The 23,337-nt window shown below is 40.5% G+C and overlaps 1 protein-coding gene across 2 annotated transcripts in view; it reads left to right on the top strand.

The window, feature by feature from the left end:
• Positions 1-23,337, top strand: part of LOC142152506 (uncharacterized) — a 50,739-nt gene that overhangs the window by 20,994 nt on the left and 6,408 nt on the right. The window contains exons 9-10 of one of the 2 annotated variants that reach the window (XM_075209212.1): positions 327-509; positions 1,259-1,434. In XM_075209212.1, coding sequence (XP_075065313.1) covers positions 327-479 — 153 coding nt within the window. In that variant the 3' untranslated portion in view covers positions 480-509; positions 1,259-1,434. Of the gene's footprint in view, positions 1-326; positions 510-1,258; positions 1,435-23,337 lie in introns of those variants that run through there. The other variant, XM_075209213.1, reaches the window with a different exon arrangement.

Raw genomic sequence — 23,337 nt, 5'->3', positions numbered from 1 at the left:
TTAAACAGTGGTGGGTGTATTGTGGCTGGAGGGAATGTCAAAAGGTGTATTTTATATATTTAGAGGTAATGAACAAGTAAATGCAGAACAGTAAGAGCGTGCAGCCGCAAGTGAAGCATGCTCCTTTGAGATGTAACTTATTATGAGTTACCCTGATCTTGAGATGCGTTATCTACATAGATTGGATGCAAGTTTTGGAGTTGATGATAATGACTGATGCATATTTGTGCCACTCAAATGACAGACATGGAAACACTAGTGTGTATTTATATGTCTTTTCATGTGAAATTGTAATGTATTAATTCTTCAACATATTTTTTTTTCAGGGCTCTACTCTTAATTTGGCTACTGTCGGTTTAAATCTACATGAAAGTATAACAGCTGTTATTGCATCCCTCACTGGTACTCTTCTCGGATCTGTTCTTGGATTGGTACAAGGCCTGTTGGGTGGTGGTCTGTTGGGTGGTGGCCTGGGCTGAGGTGTAATACCTATAAAAATAAAAATACAGGTAAGAAAAGCACCAGTCATCTGTAATATTTTCTATGAGCAAATATTTAACAATTTTTACCCTTTCTTAAAATGCCTGTGTACTGAGGAATACAAGTTAGTGAATTTTAAGATTGTTTAGTTGACATAAATATTTCTTTGATCCCTTTTGAAGGGAAAAAAACAATTAAAGTCTTCCATTGGATAGGACACAAAATTGATTTTGTAGACACCAGTACAGCTAAGCAATGTCATAACACAAATGCCACAAAAATTAAAGACTCTACCTAGATGTTCTAAACATGTAACTTGAAAAAAACAAGTGGAAGCCAGAAAAATAAATTAATGTATTTAGTAAAAGTTGCTGGAGGGCATGTAAAAATCAATGCATTACAATATCCTTGAAAGTCCAATACAAATTGATTGCATTGATTTCAAAAGAACAAAATGTTTGATTTAATTTTGTTCAAGTCCTTGAGATAGAATCCTAAAAATGATTTAATAAAGCACATTCCAGCATTTGAATGCATTATAGGTCAATGGTGAGAAAAGAAAACTTCGATTAGCACAATAACATTTATTTTCATTGCAATCCTATGTAAACTGTACATGCATGTGTATAATATATTTACAAACAGAGTGCATTTGTTTTGCTTTGGACCCACCACAACCTGTTTACACCATTGCTACAAAAAACACACACTTCACCTCTTTAGCTATATGTCTGTAATAATTGTAAGATTCAACCACTAATTTTTACATTTCTTGCAGGTATTGTGTATCAGTGAATCCCATGGCAGCAAAATGATTTAGTCCTACAACGGAATCTCTATATCTATCATAAACATCTGCATAATTCCTTTACTTAATCAATTATTTGATGTAGATGAAATATATCTTCTTGATTGTGGCTTACTGTTTTTCAATAAATTACATTCTAAGCATTACTTTTTAAGTGTCCCTCAATTTATTGTAAAAGGTTTTTAAAGGTAAAAAGATGGGTAAATTATAAAAAAAAAAAAAAGTAGTGGTATATGTAACAAACCATACAATAGGATATTATAAAATCAATAGTCTAAAATTAACAGTTCTAGAGTCCTTCCCGTCAAGTTAGATAAGGCAAGATTCCCTCAGTGCAAAATGCAAAGAAGGGGAAGAGAGAGATAACATAGTGTGTAATGTTCTAATTAGTTAATTGTGAAAGATTAAAAGTGCATGCTCACCTACCTAAAGTAAGTAATAATGCTTCTCAAAGTAATTACTGATGAACTAATTTGCATTTGGTTTCCCAGTCTTCATATTCTTCTGATTTAACTCTATTCCAAATTCACAAACATGGGACACGACAAATAAAATAAAATAAAGCACACCGTTGACAGGATTGAATAACATAAAATAAGATTTTTATTGTTCTCCAGGGCCATCTTAACAACATTATGGGCCCCCAGGCAAAGCAGTGCACCGTGAGCCCATATATATATATATATATATATATATATATATATATATATATATATATGGGCTCACGGTGCACTGCTTTGCATATATATATATATATATATATATATATATATATATATATATATATATGTGTGTGTGTAAAAAAAAAAAAGTGATTCTATATATATATATCATCATCATCATTTATATATATATATATATATATATATATATATGTATATGTTACAAAAAGGTGATTATGTATATATATATATATATATATATATAATCACTCTTTTTTTTTTACATATATATACATATAACTTACCTTCAGTCCGATCCCCTTCTCATTTTTTTTTCTCGCTGAGTCTCTCTGTTCTGCGCTCCTCCGTGCTATACTCGCAGTGAATGTCGGTGTGACATCATGCCCGACATTCACTGTGAGCACAGCACGGAAGAGGGGACCAGGGAGGGAGCCGGCTCACCACCTGACCGCTTGATCTGAATGGTCAGGTGACCGCAAACGGTAAGCTTTTTTTTTTGCTTGCTTTTTTTTTTTTACAGCAGTCCTGCCTTGGGCCCCCTTTCCCCCCTGGGCTCCCGGGCACCTGCCCAATGTGTCCAGTCGGAAAGACGGTCTATTGTTCTCACCTGGAGCTCGATAGTGTGTCTTTACTGAAGACTACTATTTGGTGCTAATCAAGTCCAAAGCTAAAGAAAGAGTCCATTAAAGTGTCAACCTTAGAATCAACATTGACCCGTAGATACTGTAATCTATGACACCAACAAATTCTCTGCTTTAGTGTACACACCATCAGGGAAAACCACAAAAAATGACATTTTTATAGATAAAACCTTAGTATGCTGTACTTGCCATTGTATGTGATTAGAAAAGGGGTGTGGCCTACAACCAATCTGCGTACAAAAAATTGTGCTGCGACAATACACCACCATTAATTGTCATTTAGCAAAACAGTGCAACGAGCAATGGTATAGCAATAGTATAGGAATGATTAACAATGATGGTATAAGAATGGATTTATTTTCACTGTATTAAAGATTAATGACCAATGATTTTGTACACATGTACAAAACACAGTTTAAATCCATATAATATATTAAATATTAAATTAAAACAAAAATATAGATAACAGAAAGCTAACATTGGATATACAAGTCTGTAATACTATAAGTAAGGATTATCAATATGTGGCACAGAGTTTTTTCACTACAACCTAACAAGGCAAATAGCTATTACAGGTAGCCATGGGCCCCAATCTGGCCTATATGTAGCCATGGGTTCCAATCTGACCCACATACACACAGGTTGTCAGCAATTCACCCAGCTGCAAAAGTGCATGGACATCCCATAAAATACTGAGAAGCCACCAAAGAGCTGAGGATGGCCACTTGAATGGTTGTGGTCAGCAAACTGGATAACATTTGCTTTCTTTTGGTACCTATTCTCTCTTCTGATGACTATATAAGTGGTGCAGGGAGATCAGCTTAGAGTCTGGTAGGTGAGAATAGTGGCAGGTGTGGTGTAGCAGCAGGAAATGTTTGGCAGAAGGGAGGGAAAATATGTTGGTATATATAAAGTACTCATATATATATTTATATATTTATCTATCTGTATCATGGATTCTTACCAGATACCTTATGGTTGTTAGCCATGGCTATATATATATATATATATATATATATATATATATATAGTTTTGAAATCTATAAATACCGCCATGCACGGTGATCTAGCGCCAATTGAAAGCGGGACACAGAAGTGGTAGCACAATGTGTAGATCAGTTGGGCAGCAACATAGATAGAATTGAAAGTGGAGGGGGTTCAACAAAGTCTACAGTGACATTCAACAGAGCTCCATTGTTCCACTGCTAATTCTCATTGCAGAAAAATACAAATACTAGTGTTGGCAGGCTTGGTGTAATACTGCAGTCACATTCTACTGTGTTATACAGGTAAAACACAAAGAGGAGAGCTCCATTGCAAATTCTCATTGCAGAAAATTACAAATACTAGTGCTGGCAGGCTTGGTGTAATCCTGCAGTCACATTCTACTGTGTTATATAGGTAACACACAAAGAGGAGCGCTCCATTGCTAATGCTCATTGCAGAAATATACAAATACTAGTGCTGGCAGGCTTGGTGTAATTCTGAAGTCACATTCTACTGTGCTATGAAGGTTACATACAAAGAGGAGCACTCCATTGATTATGCTCATTGCAGAAAAATACAAATACTAGTGCTGGCAGGCTTGGTGTAATACTGCAGTCACATTCTACTGTGTTATATAGGTAACACATAAAGAGGAGAGCTCCATTACTAATTCTCATTGCAGTAAAATACAAATACTAGGGCTGGCAGGCTTGGTGTAATTCTGCAGTCACATTCTACTGTGTTATATAGGTAACACACAAAGAAAAACGCTCCATTGCTCCATTACTAATTTGCATTGCTGAAATTCAAATACTAGGCCTGGCAGGCTTTTCTTCTGATTTTTTGTCAAATTGTACGGTGTTATATAGGTTACACACAAAGAGAAGTGCTCCATTGCTAATCGTCATTGCTGAAATACAAATACTAGGCCTGGCAGGCTTTTCTTCTGCATTTGCAGTCAAAGTATACAGTGTTATCTAAATGGATTCAGAGCAGTACACAGAAGAACAGGAGCACCAAGCAGCTGCTGCCAACAGTCATGATGATAGTATCCCTGTACATCATCTGGTAAAGCCTATGTAAAAGTACATAGTGTTTTTAAGTCAGGGAAACAAAAATGTAAAAAAACACCTTTTACCTTGGTTAAGAAAAAAAGAGCTGTAATCCAGGCAAAGTTATCAGCAGAAAAAAATAAAATTGCCAACATACCATTCAACACACAAAGAAAGAATGAGGCCTTTGCCTTTCTCTATGAGTGCGAGTTCTGCAACTGTTACTGAGGCATCTTCTTGTAAGGTCAGTCTAGACCAAGCAAGACCTTGTCATTTGGACTCCAAAAGTGGTGCCCAAATATTTTAACTTTTACGTGTAAAAGCCGAGCTGAAGAAAACAGTAAGGCATTAGATGAAAATGTATGTTCAGATTCAGAAATGACACTAATCCCTAAGTCCATCCACGAGTGCTATGTGTAATCGTGACCATTCTGATAGTGTACCCATAAAGAAGGCCCTTTTCAGCATTTCTGCAGATACGTGCCTGAACAGCCCAAGTGTAGCTGGTGATACACCAATTGAGGATGCCACTTTTGAATTGCAACAGGATGAGGGGGATATTTGGGTAACCCAGGAGGGCGTTACTCAGGATGTTGATGAGGATGATGTTGTTTGTGTAAGTCCTGCACCGGTGGAAGCAGTTCTTGCACATGATAAGAAGAAGGCCATTGTCATGCCTGGACATAAGACCAAAAAATCCACTTATTATGTGTGGAATTATTTTTACCCAAATCCTGACAACAGTTGTCTAGCCATTTGTAGTGTGTGTAAAGCCACAGTCAGTCGAGGTAGGGCCTTTAAAAATCTAGGAACCTCGTCCATGTTACGCCATTTGATGCAAGCTCATGGCAAGGTGTTGGGAAAATCAGAAAGTTATGCTAAAAAAATAACAACAAGCAGTCCATCATCAGCTTGGACCCTTCTCTCACCTACCTCCCGATGCCTGCAATCTATACGCACAACACCGTCCTCGTCAATATCCTCAGTAGCAAGTGCTGCATCCAAGTTGCTAAGGCTAGATGACTCCTCCACTATCCTGATTGCTCAGAAGAATTATTGAGTGTTAGTCCCACTGCTGCTGCTGCTGCTGGGGGTGAATCTTCATCCCAGAAGCAGACCAAGAAGAAGATTACTAGTAGTTTATAACAATTGACTGTTAAACAATCTTTTGCAAGAGGAAGCAAGTATGAAAGCTGTCACCTAGCCGCAAAGCGGATCACAGACGCCATGGAGACTATGCTAGTATTAGATCTGTGTCCAATATCCAGTAATAATGCATCTAGTTTTAGACAGTTGCTTGAGGTCTTGTGTCCCAATTACCAAATTCCATCACGACACCATTTCAGTAGAAAAGCTATTCCTCACCTCTATCAGAAGGTTTGTAAAAATGTTAGTATTGGGCTGCAAAATGCCATTCTACCCACTGTACACTTAACTACAGATATGTGGACAAGCAGAACTGGGCAAACTAAAGATTATATGACTGTGACAGCCCACTAAGTTGGAGATTCGCTTTCACCAGCAGGAACAGCAGCAGCATGTACTCATGAATGTCACATTTGTCAGAAGCAGGCTACTCTGTGTATCACCGGCTTCACTAAGAGGTATACAGCTGGCAATCTGTTACAAAAACTAAGGGATGTCATTGCAACATGGCTAATCCCGCTTGGATTCTCTTCAGGATATGTCATTTATGATTTCTGAATGCCACCATTATTGTGAGAGCTTTACAACTGGGTGAATTCCTTCACAGTCCCTGTTTTGCTCACACAATAAACTTGGTGGTGCAAAGCTGTTCAAAAAATGACAGGGACGTGCAGGAGATGCTGTCTGCGGCCCGTAAAATATCTGGACATTTCCGGCATTCGGCAGCAGCGTGTAGGAGATTGCAGCAGCTGCAAAAGCAATTTAATTTGCCCTGCCACCAACTGAAGCAAGAGGTGGTGACAAGGTGGAATTCCACCCTGTATATGCTTCTGCGGATGGAGGAATAGCGAAAAAGCCATCCACGCTTACTCCTCAAGCCATGACACTGGGAAAGGAGGGGGGATGTATTTTAGTCAAGCGCAGTAGAGAATACTTTCCGTGCTGTGCAAGGTGCTGAAACCTTTCAAAGTAGTCACCTGTGAAGTGAGTTCAGTCACTGCTAGCTTGAGTCAAGTGATTCTCTTAATTGGACTTTTGGAAAAGCAGCTTGAGAAACTGAAGGAGATTAAATAAAGCAATTACGCTAAGTATGTCTGATTTGTAGATCAAGTACTTTATTCGCTTCACCAGGATCCAAGAGTTTTCACAATCTTGAAATCGGATCACTACATTTTGGCGACTGTGCTTGATCCTCGGTTTAAGAGCTATGTCTTCTCTTTGTTTCCAACTGACCCAGATCTGAAGAGATGCAAGTAATTCTTGGTGAGCAATATTACAGCTCAAGTGTTAAGTGACAAGACTGCTTCTCCTCCTATAGTTTCTCACTCAACCTTAGAAAAAACTTAGCTTTCCCAAGAGACCCACAGATGATGCAGATGACTCAGCACCCAATTTTGACATCTGGGGGTAAATGTATCAAAGCCCATTTTTTTCATCTCCCGCGCGATGTTAAAAATCAAACTTTGATACATTTACCCCATGGTCTGGTCTAAAAGATTTGGCCAAAAACTGTGAAACCTCTGCCATAACTCTACTTGATCCTACCATAAACATCGAATGGATGGTGGAGGATTATTTTCACGACAGCATAGAAATAGACACATAAGACAGACCCTTTACATACTGGGAGGAAAAAAAGGGAATTTGGAGACGCATGTACCAACTTGCTTTGCACTGCCTAAGCTGCCCACCAACCAGTGTGTACTCGGAATGAGTTTTTAGAACAGCCGGGAACCTTGTCAGCGATCGGCGTAGGAGGCTAATTTATCAAAATGTAGAAAAGATGATGTTCATAAAAATGAACTTCAAGTTCCACGAGGAAGGCCTATCCCGCCAATTACTTCAAAATATTGAGACTTCTGTAACGGTGGACTCCAGCGGTGATGAATTAATAATGTGTGAGGATGATGTACACACTGATGAGGGTGAGTATGAGGCTGAGGATGATGACAACAACATCTTGCCACAGTAGAGTTAATTAACAGCACTGTTATCTTAGGTGGCTTAAGGCCATTGTTACCTTGTTTAGCGGGGGCCCAAACAAACCAAGCACTTCAGCCACAAAGAGTGGCGCTTTTGTGGCTGAAGTGCTTGGTTTGTTAAAGTGTGCATGTAATTTTTAAGATCCAACATAAGAGTGAGTGGGAGGGCCCAAGGACAATTAAATCTTGCACAACTTTTCTTTTCTGCCACTGCTGTGTGCCATTGTGTCCTAGATGTGGTAGGAACTGCCGTGTATTTGAGTCATTTCTCTGTGGCTTAGCATCCAGCCAAGTCGCTGCAGTATTTGTCTGAAAGTGTATAATAATAATGTGACCTGTGAGGTGGTCAAAATTGACTGCAAATTACTTGAAATTAGTTTTATTGAGGTTAAGAATAATGTAGGATCAAAAAAAGAGCAAAATTATGTGATTTTAGCATATTTTAGCAATTTTTCTAAAAAAAAAACAGATCCAAAACCAAAACACATGAGGGCAGTTTTGCCAAAACCAAAACTAAAGCCAAAACGCAAAGCTAATCCAGATCCCAAAAAAACCCACTTCATGAGGCCAGTGAGCATCTCATATATATATATATATATATAATTTTAAGTTGCCACAGTGCCCCGAAGCACCGTACATCAGGTTAAACGGTACATACATACAACAGGGACATAAAAGGCACACAAAATAAATGCAGACATGAAAACAAAGACTATGAAAGATCCTGCTCATTGGAGAGCTTACATTCTAAGTGGAAGAGAGCACAGCTGAAACAAGAGGAGCAAATGTGGTTCAGAGTGGAGATTGGGACAGTTGTGAAGGTGCAATAGTGTGCATAGTGTTATTGGGGATAAGGTCACCTCTAAAAAAAGAGGTGGGTTTTCAAAGAGCGTCCAAAGATTTGAATGCTGTGGGAAAGTCTGATTGAGCGTGGCATGGAATTCCATAAGTGGGGAGTAGCACGGAAGAAATCTTGAAGGTGGGAATGAGAGGTGTTTACCAAAGACGAGACATGGCGCAGGTCAGAGGTAGGGCTAAGAGGGTGGGAAGGAGAACATTTTGATATGAGATTTGAGATGTATGCAGGGGTAGTGTTGTTGAGGGCTTTGTAGGTAAGGGTGAGTAATTTGAATTTTATTCTGGAGGACACAGGGAGCCAGTGTAGAGATTTGCAAAATGGTGCAGCAGATGTGGAGCGGTGAGAGAGGAAGATCAACTTTGGAGAGGATGGATCAAGAGATGGTTTCTTTAGGCTTGGTGAGATTAGTGCAAGTTTAAGGGAGGATGTAAATGTGCCAGTGGAGAGAGTCAAGATGAAGAAGTGAGACAGAGGTGGGCATGCAGTAGAGAAGAGGGAGTGGAGAAGATGGGAGCAGGGAATAGGGTTGAGGGGACAGGGTGTAAGGTGCGATGAAGTGTGCAGAGATATGGTATATATATATATATATATATATATATATATATATATATATATATATATATATATATATATACATATATATATTGCAACTAATCCTAATCCATACATTTTAATATCAGGAGACTGCATTTAAATTGGTATTAATAAATTAGCGAGGAGTAAGTTATGTCAATATAGAGAGGATAATGCACATTGCATTATCCATGGGAATAACTGGGATATTTTAAAAGTAAAACAAAACACACCTACATTTATGCATAATAATTGCCCAGTAATAGTGATAGATATATAATACATAGAGCATCCTAGTAACATACATTACAGAGAGCATCCTAGTGACTGATATACAATACAGAAAACATCCTATTCAACAATATAAAAGACAGTGAGAATCCAAGTTACCACCATTCAATATGGAGAGAAGTCTAGGGACTTATATACAATGCAGAGAGCATTCTAGTGAACATAATACAATAATGAGAGCTTCCAAATTACCACAATACAATGCAAAAGAGCATCCAAGTGACCGCCATATAATACAGATACTAATGCACAGTCACACATGCAGACTTTGCTCTGTAGCTTCTGCACTTTACACAAGTTACTCCACCCCCTCCACTATGGGTGGGACACACAGAATACACACCTGACTTTTTTATCTGTTTCAACCATATGTCATCACCCCCCTCTTCTCTACAATTGATCAGTTCGTAGGCTCCACTATTCACACCATAAAGACACACACCTTCTTCTTCTTCCTCCTTCTCCCTCCTCCTTCATGCTTCTATTCTTTCATCCTATCTTCTCCTTCCTTCTTCCTCCTCTTTTCTCATCTTCATCCTCCTTCATCCACCTCCTCCTTCCTATTCTCTCCATCTTCCTTACTCCTTCTCTTCCTTCATCATCCTCCTCCGCCATATTTTTCTACTTCCTCTTACTCCTATTTTATCCTCTTCCGTTTTCCTCCTCCATACTCCTCCTCCTTCTCCAATCATGGTGAAGCTGGGGCTGGACATGTACTGCATCGTTCGGTAACTCCATTGACACTCAGCTTCACTGAGACATGTACCTCCCCAGCTATACTGTAATTGTAGTGTCAGTGACAGAGTTGGTGGGGATGTGGGAGTGATGGGTAGTGGTCCCACCTTCCTCCAGTAAGGGATGGAATATCCAGGTAATGGGACCTACTGGTAATTTCCCCAATACCCTGTCAGCCATCAAAAACCATAAGGAGTCTTCTAGAGCTACCTACACATAGCTTCATGTATAGCAGTCCCCTCTCCCCACGAGACCAAAAAACAAGAGGCACTATAGCAAAACAGGCAAATAGAACATATTTCACCTACATATTCAGTATAACAAACTTTAGCAATAGACATCCAGCTCCTCCAGGTGGCAGAGTCAGGAAGCAAAAGTAATACCAGTTAGCATCGAGGTGTTTTGTCTTTATTAGACTTCCTCAGGAGGGTAAATATAGCAATTAGCCTCGATGCGTTTACTCTATATTAGATTTCCTTAGGAGGGTAAATGTAGCAATTTATGTAATATGTAAGGATCATCAATATGTGGCACAGAGCTTATTCACTACAACCTAACAAAGCATTCAGCTCCAACAGAATTACAGGTAGCCATGGGCCCTAATCTAGGCTATATGTAGTCATGTGTTCCAATCTGACCCACATACAAACAGCAGGTTGTCATCAATTCACACAGCTGAAAAAGTGTATGGACATCCCGGAGGTACTCAAAGATAACATACCGATAGAAAATATTAATGGAGAAGCTATACACTGTGCGCTCAAAGTGCGATAAATAGTGAGTATAAGTATGTAAACAGATGCTAAGCTCTGTAATGTCCCTTGTGTTGTGCAAATACAATGTACTACAGCAACTGTAGTGTGCTATTGTCACACGGCGGTCATTCGGCTTCCACAACCGAAGACCGACACGCTCACCTGTTTCTCACTGATTCATACTTCAGCTGCTGTCATCCTGGCTTTGGTTCTGCGCATGCGCAGACTCTACCCATTGTGTTCTCTGCATGTTTTCCATTGGCTATCAGTTTGGCTCCAAACTTGAAGAGGCACTTCCCCCTTCTCCTCAGTGCCTGTTGATCAAGTTACCTGGCTGATTAGACTTACTGTCTTGTCTTCTGAGCATTTTACCTTGGATCCTCAGCGTCTCCATGTCCTCCTTACCCTGCTTGCTGAACCGTTCACGCTGCATTTGCCTCCGCTGTGCTGCTATACTACGGGCTGAACTGCTCAAGCTGCACCTGTCTCCGTTACTCGGCTGGCTGGACTGTTCACGCTGCACCTGTATCCGCTGTGCCGCTATACTACGGGCTGACCTGCTCAAGCGGCACCTGTCTCCATTACCCTGCTGGCTGAACTCTTCACGCTGCACCTGTGTCCGCTGTGCCACTATACTACGGGCTGAATCGCTCAAGCTGCACCTGTTTCTGCTATACTGCTGGCTGAACTGTTCACGCGCCATCTTTCTCCGTTATACTGTTGGCTGAATTGCTTAAGCCACACCTGTCTGTGATCTACTGCTGGCTGAACTGTTCATGTTACATCTGACTCCGCTATACTACTGGCTGACCTGTTCACCCTGCATCTGTCTTCACTGTGCCACAGGGCTGAAGATCTTACACTCCACCTGTCTCCATCATGCCGCTGGCCAAAGAGCTTACGCTCCATCAGTCTCCACTGTGCCGTTGTCCAAAGAGCTTATGCTCCATCTGCCTCCACTGCCTTTCTATACAATATCTTATCCTATTTACTCCCCTAGGGTCTCGCCTGACACTTCCAGTAAGGACTGCAACCTGCGGGCGGACGCTGATAAGCCCTAAATCACCTTGCGATGGTCACTGGTGAAAACCAATCTGTCCATTAGACTCTGCGCCTTGCTGGGAGTAGCGCCAAGTTGTGGATACCTAAGAATCCAGCTTACCAAACCTTGACAGCTATGATAGCGGCATGTACTAGTATTGTACAGATTGGAACATAAGCAGAGTACAGTAAAGTATAGTAACGATATGAATGGTGTGGGTTAAACAAGTCAGGTGGGAAGCACAGTGAGTCCACAATGGATAGATGCAGATTTTCAAATGATAGGTACTCAGGAAAATGCAGGTGTCCACAGAACGTGGATAGGTAATCTGTGTATCAGATGCGGTGGTGAGGGCTTCCTCAAGTGTGTAGGACTCAAAGTGCGTGATGGAAGGACGAGATTGTCTCCTTGTGTGCGGGGAGTGAAATTACCTGAGGCACTGATGATTGCGCTTTTCAAATTGCCAATAGTAAAGATGAACCTCAGATGTGGAGAGCCGTACTCCGGTTCGCGTCTTGGAACTGTTGGATGGACCGATTTCCTCACGGGCATCCGCTCACGGACGCCCATGTTGCGTGTGTTGCGGCTAGCATTGGTAACCACGCATGTGTGATTCAATGTCTCGGAGGAACAATAAAGCTTGACATGATGGTGACATTATCGTTTCCTTTCACATGCAATCGACCGCCAGATTACGATCAATATCCTGGCCAATTCTTTACAGTAATTTCTGAAAACATATTGTTTTCTTTAAACAATGTCTAAGGCAATATCCTACTGCCTCAATCACCATTTACACACTCCTCTATGCCCTTCATATGTTTGTAACACATTGAGTATAATTATGATTATCACACCGATCACCTACAATGGTGATTGGTCAAAGCACATCCCATCCAGTCAACCTGTATGAATTCGATACAGTCAAACATCCACCTATCACCATCCATCAGTATCCTTAAAAGGGACCACCCATACCGCAATCAGTCATTCCTTGAGAAAGTCCGAGTCCGGACAAAACGCGTCGAATAATATACTGAGATTATACACATGCAAGAATCTGACATTAGGATTCAGCTTCAGACACTTAGTTTGATGGGCTTTTAAAGATCCGATTGAATGTAAGTGTAAACTTGTAATTAAGGGATAAAGTTTGTTTGAACTTACTTCACCATGTCAAGCTTTATTGTTCCTCCGAGACATTGAATCACACATGTGCTGTTACCATTGCTAGCCAGGAGATACGCTCCAAGGGTGTCCGCACAACACGGAGGAACCCAGTCCGCCCAACAGTTCCAAGCTGCGAACTGGAGTACGGCTCTCCACATCTGAGGTTCATCTTTACTATCGGCAATTTGAGAAGCGAGATTATCACTGCCTCAGGTAAGTACACACTCCACACACAAGAAGACAATCTTGTCCTTCATTCACGCACTGTGAGTCCTTCACACTTGAGAATGCCCTCACCATCGCATCTGATACACAGATTACCTATAAACAGTCTGTGGACACCTACATTTACCTGAGTACCTATCATTTGAGACTATTCATCTATCCATTGTGGACTCACTGTGTTACCCGCCATTCATATTGTTACTATACTTTACTATACTCTGCTTATGTTCCAATCTGTACAATGCTAGTATGTGCCATCATCATAGCTGTTAAGAGCGTTTTGTCGCTATCCAATAACGATTGTCGAATCTCGATTTGTGTTTCCAACGCACAAATATTTATTCTCAAAAAATAGCAGAATAATTCAAGCGAAATGATAATAAGTACAGCCGTTACTTATCGCAGGCTCTCTGGATCCAGTGAACAGTCATTCAGTCCTGGTCTGTAGTCTAGGTGACTGAACACTAGATGAGGAGCTGCTGCTTATATACACACAAAAATACAAACATCAATACATGCAAACTGTAATATAGTAAAACAATGCAACGGGTGTGGCTTGCTTCTATTGGTCCAGGTTTCACTAGGGCCCAGGGGTTGTAGATCATAGGCTAGTTTAAGCTCAGGAATCCAAAGGAGGGGGTCATCTCTCTAGGGGATGTGCTCCGATCTTCCCGCCAAGATTACTAATCCTAATAGTCCATAATTCCTTAACATTAATAACTTGCTTATGCACTCTGCGATCCCGTCGCAGAGTGAACCGGACAGTCGCAAATGTGAAGGGGTGTCACAAATCGGGATTTTAGCCGCACTTACCTCATCTGCCGCTGTCATATCACGGCTACCTGGGTCCCTTTTGGTCATCTGCAGCATTCCCGTTCTCCACACCTCCGTTTGTAAACAAACACATACTGTTTGTTCTGCTGCATGGGCGCGGCCAATACGCTTTGTGCCACGTGTTGCGGCTGCGTACGCCCCTTCACGCCATAGCGTGACATACGCATATTTTCAGACAAAGACAACCAAGTTTGCTCGAATTTAATTGAAATGACTTTATCCAATTTGCTGACTTCGACATAGCACACTACAGTTGCTGTAGTACATTGTATTTGCAAAACACAAGGGACATTACAGAGTTTAGCATCTGTTTATACATCTCTACTCAATATTTATTGCACTTTGAGCTTAGTGTATAATTTCTCAATTAATCCTGTTTAGGAGTATGGTTTACTCCTACACACATAATAGCAGCTCGTACGATACCGACCCTATGCTGTCAGTTTGCTTCCACTACACTATGTTCTTATATAGAAAATATTAATGGTCCAATATATCCAGACCAGGGTCAATTCAATGGTTAGTAAGTGGGAAGAGTCACATGTATATGTATGTTATGAAGCTTGGGTAAAAATATCCTGGTCACCAACATCCAGTGTCAGATTGGGGCATTAAGCATACCTAAATGTAGCAATTTACCATCCATAGGAAAATTAAATATAGAAGAAACGATTTGAGGCTAATTGGTTACCTGGTAATTTGTATTCATTTTAAACTATACCTTTTTTTAATATATTTGGGTCCAAGTGTTGATATAATCAACAGCAGCATATATTCCTGTCTCCTGACCAAATAAAATAGTATCTGCGCACAGTGACAACTGGTTGCATTACACCTTGATAACAGATAAACTTTTGCTTTATTATTTGATGGGAGTGCACATTTATTACCTGTTCAATAAAGTTTGGTTTTATAAAATACTGCACTATCACTTACCAGTTCACAATATTACACTATTTTTTGTTATCTCTCTCACACCTCTATGGGCACGAATAACTGGAGGTTCGAGTTGAATTATTCATGTGTTGATGAGTCTGTATTTAACTCATATCTGGTACGCATTTTATTGGCAACGGTTGGTTTTGGGAGTACCTGAAAAACACTACACTATTAGACACCTATTTTTCCTTCTGTTTTCTCATCTCTCAGATTTTTGCTTGCTCTTACCACCTGAAGTTTTGAAGGAAGGCAACCACCTTGTATGGAGGAAGTGTCAGTGTGTGAATATTTATCTTATGGACAGTTTCTAAAGTTCTGGACTGAGCGACAATATTCTTATTTGTTACAAGTGTATAGTTTACTTGAAATTACATAAAAAAAACATTAAAGTATTTTGTATTGCAGGTCGTACCTACAACAAGGTGGGGAAAGGTGTTCCCCCTTTTCATAAAAAAGCAATATTTATATTAATTACGCCTTCAGTTCACATTCTTTCTTGAATTTTCAGTTGAGATGCTACTGCCTGCTTTAACCAATTAGACTCTGAAATGTCTTCTTTTGTTCTAATAAAATAGTGGTGGAAATGAAAAATGACATTCAATATGGTGTCATGTTCAAATACCAATGCACAATTCTTTATTGATGCATGTTGGAATTTTGTGCAAAGTATCTCATATTTGTGAAACAGGAAAATTTGCTGAACCTTATTTATTTTTACCATCATCATCATCATTTATTTATATAGCGCCAACAAATTCTGTAGCGCTTTACAATTGGGAACAAACAATTATGAGACAATACTGGGTAATACATACAGACAGAGACATAAGATGGCCCTGCTTGCAAGCTTACAATCTATGGAACAGAGGGGGTTTGAAACACAGGGGCATGTGTTATATCATATTGCACATTGGACCAGCTAGAATGCAAAGGTAAAAAGTATTCAGTGGGCTGTGTGATCAGTCACACAACAATTTTGTTCAGAGGGTTATTGTCTTGTGTTAGCTGTGGTGATAGGGTAACCTAGGGAGATTAAGATGCTGGTTGAGGAATATTATAAGCTTGATTAAGAACATTTCATTTATTAATAGCTTCAGGCATTGAAGTGTACTGTACCTGTTTCTTACTAACAGGGGATGTAACGATTATGTGGACTGAATTAATGTTCATGAGAATTCAGCCTAACAATCCACCAGCAGCTAGTGACATTACTTGTGTAATCCCTAGCTCAGTGACTGATATTATCAATACTATGGTAGCAGTGCTAAGCAAAAGAAGGCAGGGACCAGCTGATGACAACAAGCAGTTGGAGAGGAGAGGCAGATAAAAACAAAATCAAAGGAGAGAAATAGTAGACCGAGTGGTTTGTGATCATCATGGTTCAGATGAAACCACTGTCTAAGTATCATTAGCAACTGGGCCCCAATCTGTAGGGAAATCAGAAGAGAGCTAAGAAACAATAGAATGAGTTACAGCTAGAGACTGCATGTTAAAGGTGATTATTGACCTTAAGAGAGAATTTCATTAGTATATAAGTGGTTTGCTGGAACAGACAAAATAGACTGAACAGAGATCTATGGGACTAGGTATCCAAGCAGAAAATAAGTGACATTGAGACAAATAAAGAGAGAAAACAAACAGACATCAATGGGATATACAATTTTAATATTTCAAGTGAAAGATATATACATAAAAGAAACAAAGAAATATATTTAACAAGGACCGAGGAAAGAGACCATATTCTACTAAGTGAAAATTTCCATTACCCAACACAATTTGGATCAATTGTTCTTTTCCACTTTCTCATTACATACCCTAGCTAATACACATTCATTCACATCTCTCCCTCATGCAACTACTCAATTTACAGCCCTATTTACAGTCACCACACTTCTCTCTTTCATCCTTACTCATCCTTCTCTGATTATGATTTCCACTTCACTACTTCCTTGCTCGCTAGTCTGTACACATAAACTGTTTTGTCTCCTGCACTCACCACACTCATCAGCCTATATAAACAGAAATAAACCTCACATCCACAAAGGTTCATCACATGCCCTCCTTCTCGCCCCATTCCTTCATGGCTGCTGGTGATATCTCACCTAACCCTGGGCCCCATACAATCCCCAATATCTGCTCACGTTCCTCAGTCCATCCCAAACCTTTCCATCCATCCTGTACTTGCAATCTTGCCAATCCTATCCACATATCTCCACTACCCTCTCTTCCCTTGTCCTGTGCACTATGGAACAACAGATCTGTTTGCAACAAACTTACATCCATCCATGATCTATTCATCTCTAAATCCCTCAACCCCCTTGCCATTACAGAAACTTGACTCACCTCTTCTGACACTACATCCCCTGCAGCTCTCTCCTATGGGGGACTCTCCCTCAGCCACACTCCCAGACCCAGAAACAGACAAGGTGGTAGAGTAGGCATTCTGCTTTCTCCAAGCTGTATCTTCCAAGTCATACTCTCTGAACCCTCCCTGTCATCGTCTTCCTTTGAAGTCCTCACTATCTGTCTATTTTATCCTCTCCACCTTTATGTCATTTATTGCCTCCCAGGACCAGTTTCCTAATTCCTTGACAACTTTGTGTCCTGGCTTACTTATATCCTATCCTTTGAGCTGCCTACTCTCATACTAGGCGATTTCAACATTCCCATTTATAATCCCACTGTCTCTTCTGCCACTAAAGTTATTTCACTTACTTCCTCCTTTGGTCTCTCCCAATGGATCTCATCTCCCACCCACTGTGATGGGCACTCCCTTGACTTTGTCTTCTCCTGCTACTGATCTATCTCTATTTTATCCAAATTAGCCTTCCCATTCTCCAACCACAACCTCCTTTCCTTCAGCCTCAACTTACCTCATGCTCTCCCCCTGCACTCAAAGTACTCTTAACCCAATCTACTTTAATTTTCACTAAAACAACTATTTTCTCCAATGACTGCATTGTCCAGTCCTAATCAGGCTGCCTCTTTCTATAACAAAACATTCACTTCAGGTCTAGACAATGCAGCTCCAGCTATACCATATATAGTCTCCGACGATTCAAATCCCAACCATGGCAAATCAAACAATCCCGCTACCTGCAAAAGTGCTCCCGCACTGCAGAGCGCCAGTGGAGGAAATCTCTTTCTTATCCCGTTTTCCACTCTAAATTCATCCCTTTATCTTACAGCACTGCCCTTTCAATTGCCAAGCAAACAATTCAAATATCTAATACCACTCAGTCTTCTAACCCACGTCGCCTCTTTGCCATCTTAAACTTACTTCTCTGCCCACCCGCACCTCGACCTTCCACCCTCGCAGTTCATGATTTTGCCACCTATTTCAAAGGCAAAATAGACATTCAACAAGATATTTCCTCATGCCAAAATCCACTCACTCCATCCAATCTACCCACCTATACCTACACTCCCCAATCCACCCTTAATTCATTCTCTCCAGAAGTCTCTGCATTCATCTCACCCTACAACCTGTCCACTCGACCCTATTCCCTCCCAACTTCTCTGCTCTCTCTCCTCCACTGTCTGCCCACCTCTTTCTCACCTCTTTAACCTATCTCTCTCCACTGACACATTTCCATCTTCCTTTAAACATGCGCTCATCACACCAATTCTAAATAAACCATCTCTGAATCCAGCCTATACCTCCAACTAACGCCCTATTTCTCTCCTCCCCTTTGCCTCCAAACTTCTTAAACGATTAGTGTACAAATGCCTGTCCCACTTTCTCTCCTCTCCTCTCATTCCATTCTCATCTCTCTGCAATCTGGTTTCCACCCCCAACATTCCAGTGTAACTGGTCTCACAAAAGTGATCAATGATCTACTTATTGCAAAGTCCCAAGGGTCATTTCTCCATAATTATTTTCCTGGACCTCTCTGCTGCTTTTGACACTCCTACACAGTTCTTTCCTGGTTCACTTCTTATCTTTTGAACAGCTCCTTTAGTGTTTCTACCTCTGGCACATCCTCCCCTTGTGCTCCCACTATCTTTTGAGATCACACAAGGCTCTGTTCTTGGCCCTTTGCTTTTTTCATTGTACACCTCTCCTCTTGGGACATTAATTTGCTCATTCAGCCTCCAATACCACCTCTACGCTAACGATACACAAATCTGTATCTTTTCCCCTGACCTCTCTACTTCTGCACTTCTTGTGTAACCAACTCTTTCTGCTATCTCCACATGGATGTCCCAACACTACCTAAAGCTCAGCATGTCCAAAACAGAAATTATTATCTTCCCTCCTTCTAGAGTCACCACCTACCCTCAAATCTCCCTCACTGTCAATAGCACCACAATTTCCTCAGTATTCCAAGCCTGCTGCCTTGGTGTCACACTTGATTGCACCCTCTGCATTATTCCTCACATCCAGACTCTCTCCAAATCCTGTTGACTCCACCATAAAAACATTCCCAGAATACCCCATTTTCTTATTCATCATGCTACCAAAACTCTTATCCATTCTCTCATCATCTCCTGTCTTGACTAATGCAACCTCCTGCTACCTTGCACTCCTGACACCCATATATTCACACTTCAACTCCATCCTAAATGCTGCTGCAAGACTGATCATCCTCTCTCACCGCTCCACATTTGCTGAACCCCTTTGTAAATCTCTACACTGGCTTATTTTGTCCTCCAGAATCAAATTCAAATTACTCACCCTTACCTACAAAGCCCTCAACAACATTACCCCTGTATGCATCTCAAATCTCAAATCAAAATACTCTTCCTCCCACCCTCTTTGATCTATCTTTGACCTGTGCCATGTGTCATATTAACTATTTCTCACTCTGCCTACAAGACTTCTTCCGTGCTGCTCCGCACTTACAGAATTCCCTACCATGCTCAATCAGACTTTCTCACAGCTTTCAAAAATTTAGACGCTCTTTGAAAACCCATCTCTTTTTTAGAGGTGACTTTATCCCTGATAACACTATTCACACTAATGCACCTTCACAACTGTTCCAAACTCCACTCTGAGCCACATTTGCTTCTCTTGTTTCAGCTGTGCCCTGTTACTCTTAGAATGTAAACTTTCAAATGAGCAGGGTCCTTCATACCCTTTGTTTTCATGTCTGCATTTATTTTGTCTATCTTGTATGTCCCTGTTTAATATATTTACTGTTTTCCCTACTGTACGGCGCTGTGGAGCACTGTGACACCTTACAAATCTATGATAATAATAAAAAAAATAACAAGTGACCCTTGGCAAAAGAGACAGTAAAGGACAGTGTTGTATATATATATATATATATATATATATATATATATATATATATATATATATATATATATATATATATATATATATATATATATCATGCAGCAGAAGTATAGAAAAGATAAAGTGCCCGCTGATGGAGATTGCTTAATATAATATGGATTGATGAGACTGTGGCTGCATTTTATACTCATCCTGCTGCATGTTACACCAAGTGACAGAGCGAGAGGTGCTTTGATTTGCACAAGGGTTTTAAATAGGTCACCTACTGTTCACCTCATGGAAAGGAAATATCTTGATATCTTTCTTGAATTTGGGGCCCACAATGAGTTACAAGAATTATATCATAACCTGGGGCTAACAATATTCTCATATCAACCAGTGCACCCTAAAAGACTCAGGATAGATTATTACGTATTTAACTAGTGAATATTATTGACAATTTAATCTATTTACTAACATAGTATTTATTACTGTAATTTTAGTTTCCAATTTTTAACTCTGTCCTTTTATGGTGTTTTATAGAATAGTTACCATTGTTGTACACTACCTCAAGTTCATTAGCTTTGTCATTGGTTTTGATTAGAGATGGGCAGGCTCGGTTCCCGGAGATCTGAATTCAACCGAATTTAGGGTATCTGAGTACCGAGCCGAGTACGCTCGGTACTCTCCCGCCCATTCGGTTTCAAAATAGAGGCAAAACGTCATCGTGACGTATTCGTTTTTCTGAGCTCGGACCTCGCGAGATTTAAAAAGCATAAATACCAGCCTCCACAGCAATCAATCACCATTTGACAGGGAGAGAGCAGGGTTAGGTCACACTGGCTATATCAGCACAGGGACAGTGATTGATTGTATTAAACAGCATTGAAAGCTTAATACCAGATTGTTACAGCAGTAAGAGGAGAAGAGAGGAGGGTTTTTTGTTCAGTTTCTGGCACTCCAAGTGCTATTAGGGTGTCCCTGTCACGATTTGCATTCTGCAGCTACTGTCTGCAGTGACTTTATTGTATTTGTTATGTATTCTACTTGTAGTACCACTGCCCACCAAAGGGGCCACTGTGCTACTTTGATTACTTTCCTTGATCACTGGGAGTGGTTTCAGCTGCATGAGGCCTATACAAACCTGCCTGCTTCAAACAGTCTGGGCCAGATCATCAGGTCACTCCTGTGAACATTTCCATGTGCTTTGTTCCTGTGAGCATTTCCATGTGCTCAGCTCCAGTCTGCATTTCCATGTGCTCAGTTCCAGTCTGCATTACCAAGTTGTCAGCTGCAGTCTGAATTACCAAGTTGTCAGCTCCAGTCTGCATTACCAAGTTGTCAGCTACTGTCTGTATTACCAAGTTGTCAGCTACTGTCTGCATTACCAAGTTGTCAGCTACTGTCTGCATTACCAAGTTGTCAGCTACTGTCTGCATTACCAAGTTGTCAGCTACTGTCTGCATTACCAAGTTGTCAGCTACTGTCTGCATTACCAAGTTGTCAGCTCCAGTCTGCAATATCATCTACGGATCTGTTAAGTCTTCTATATTGTTGTTCCCATTGAACTGTTGCTCGGTCTTTTCATTTCTGTATATCTGTGCCACAATCCGTGGTGGACTGTTATTTGTGTTTCTTAATAAAGCCACTTTAACCACTTACGCTCTCTCCGTGGTCATACCTGTGAAATCCTGACAGTCCCCCATTATTTTGCAGAAATTTATCTGGCTGTGAAAAAAGTAGTATATTGCAGCACTTTAATAATAAATATATTTATATATTTAGCAGTTCCATTTGCTTTTGGGGTGTCCCTCATTCTTTTGCAGAAATTTATCTGGCTGTGAAAAAAGTACTATATTGCAGCAGTGTCAAAAACAATTTGTAGCACTACAAGTGCTCTGGGCTCAGAATGGATTCAAAGCAGTCCACATATGAGCAAAATGAGCAACCAGGTTCTGTCACCAGTCCTGATGGTAGTGTTCCCAGTTCGTCATCTGGGAAAGGCGATGTCAAACTACACCGTCTTTTGAAATCAGCCAAAAAAACACACACAAATTTTTTTTTTACGGTGTTGAAGTGACAACGAAGTCTAACTGAGGAAAAGTTAACTGCCAATAAAAAAAATTGCCAACATGCCATTCTACACACGCAGTGGCAAAGAGAGAATGAGGCCTTCGCCTTTCTCTATTCGTGGCAGATCCAAAAATGTTACCGAGCCTACAAGTGGTGCACAATTACTGTTACTCGTCAAAGCCGAGCTGCAAGATAACAGTAAGGCATTAGAGGATAATGTTTGCTCTGAATCAGAAATGACACCAATCCCTGTGGAGAGTCCATCCAACAGTGGGATGTCTAATCGTGAGCATTCTGTTAGTGTACCCATAAAGAAGGGTCCTTTAAGCAGTTATGCTGATGTGTGCCTGAACAGCCCGAGTGTAGCCGTGATACACCAAGTGAGGATGACACTTTGTCTTTAGAAGAGGATGAGGGGGAGATTTGGGTATCCAACGATGAGGATGCGGTTGATTGTGTAAGTCCTGCAGCAGTATGGCACCAGTGGCAGCAGTTCTGGCATGTGAGGTTCTGGCACCAATATGCACTTTCCAAACACAAGCAGGGTTGATGCAGGGGGCAGAGTAAAACAGTTTAACATCTGGGCTGGTTTGAAAGATTTTTTTAAAAAATGTGTGACCTTGACCATAACTCCAAACAATCCTACTATTAACATGCAAAGGATGGTGGAGGGCCTATCAGGGATTAAACTGTATTTTTACTAATTTGCACTCTTAAGGCTATAGAGACAGAAACCAAACTGCCTTTGTCCATTTCTTTAGATATTTAACTATAAGTGTAGGGTGTAATATACACCCAAAGATGATGGCTGCATTGCCAATATGCATAGATGGAGAGGAAG

Source organism: Mixophyes fleayi, chromosome 4 (genome assembly GCF_038048845.1).
Source record: "Mixophyes fleayi isolate aMixFle1 chromosome 4, aMixFle1.hap1, whole genome shotgun sequence".
NCBI lineage: Eukaryota > Metazoa > Chordata > Amphibia > Anura > Limnodynastidae > Mixophyes > Mixophyes fleayi.
Note: the sequence above shows the minus strand (reverse complement) of the source record. Positions and strands in the feature narration are given on the sequence as shown.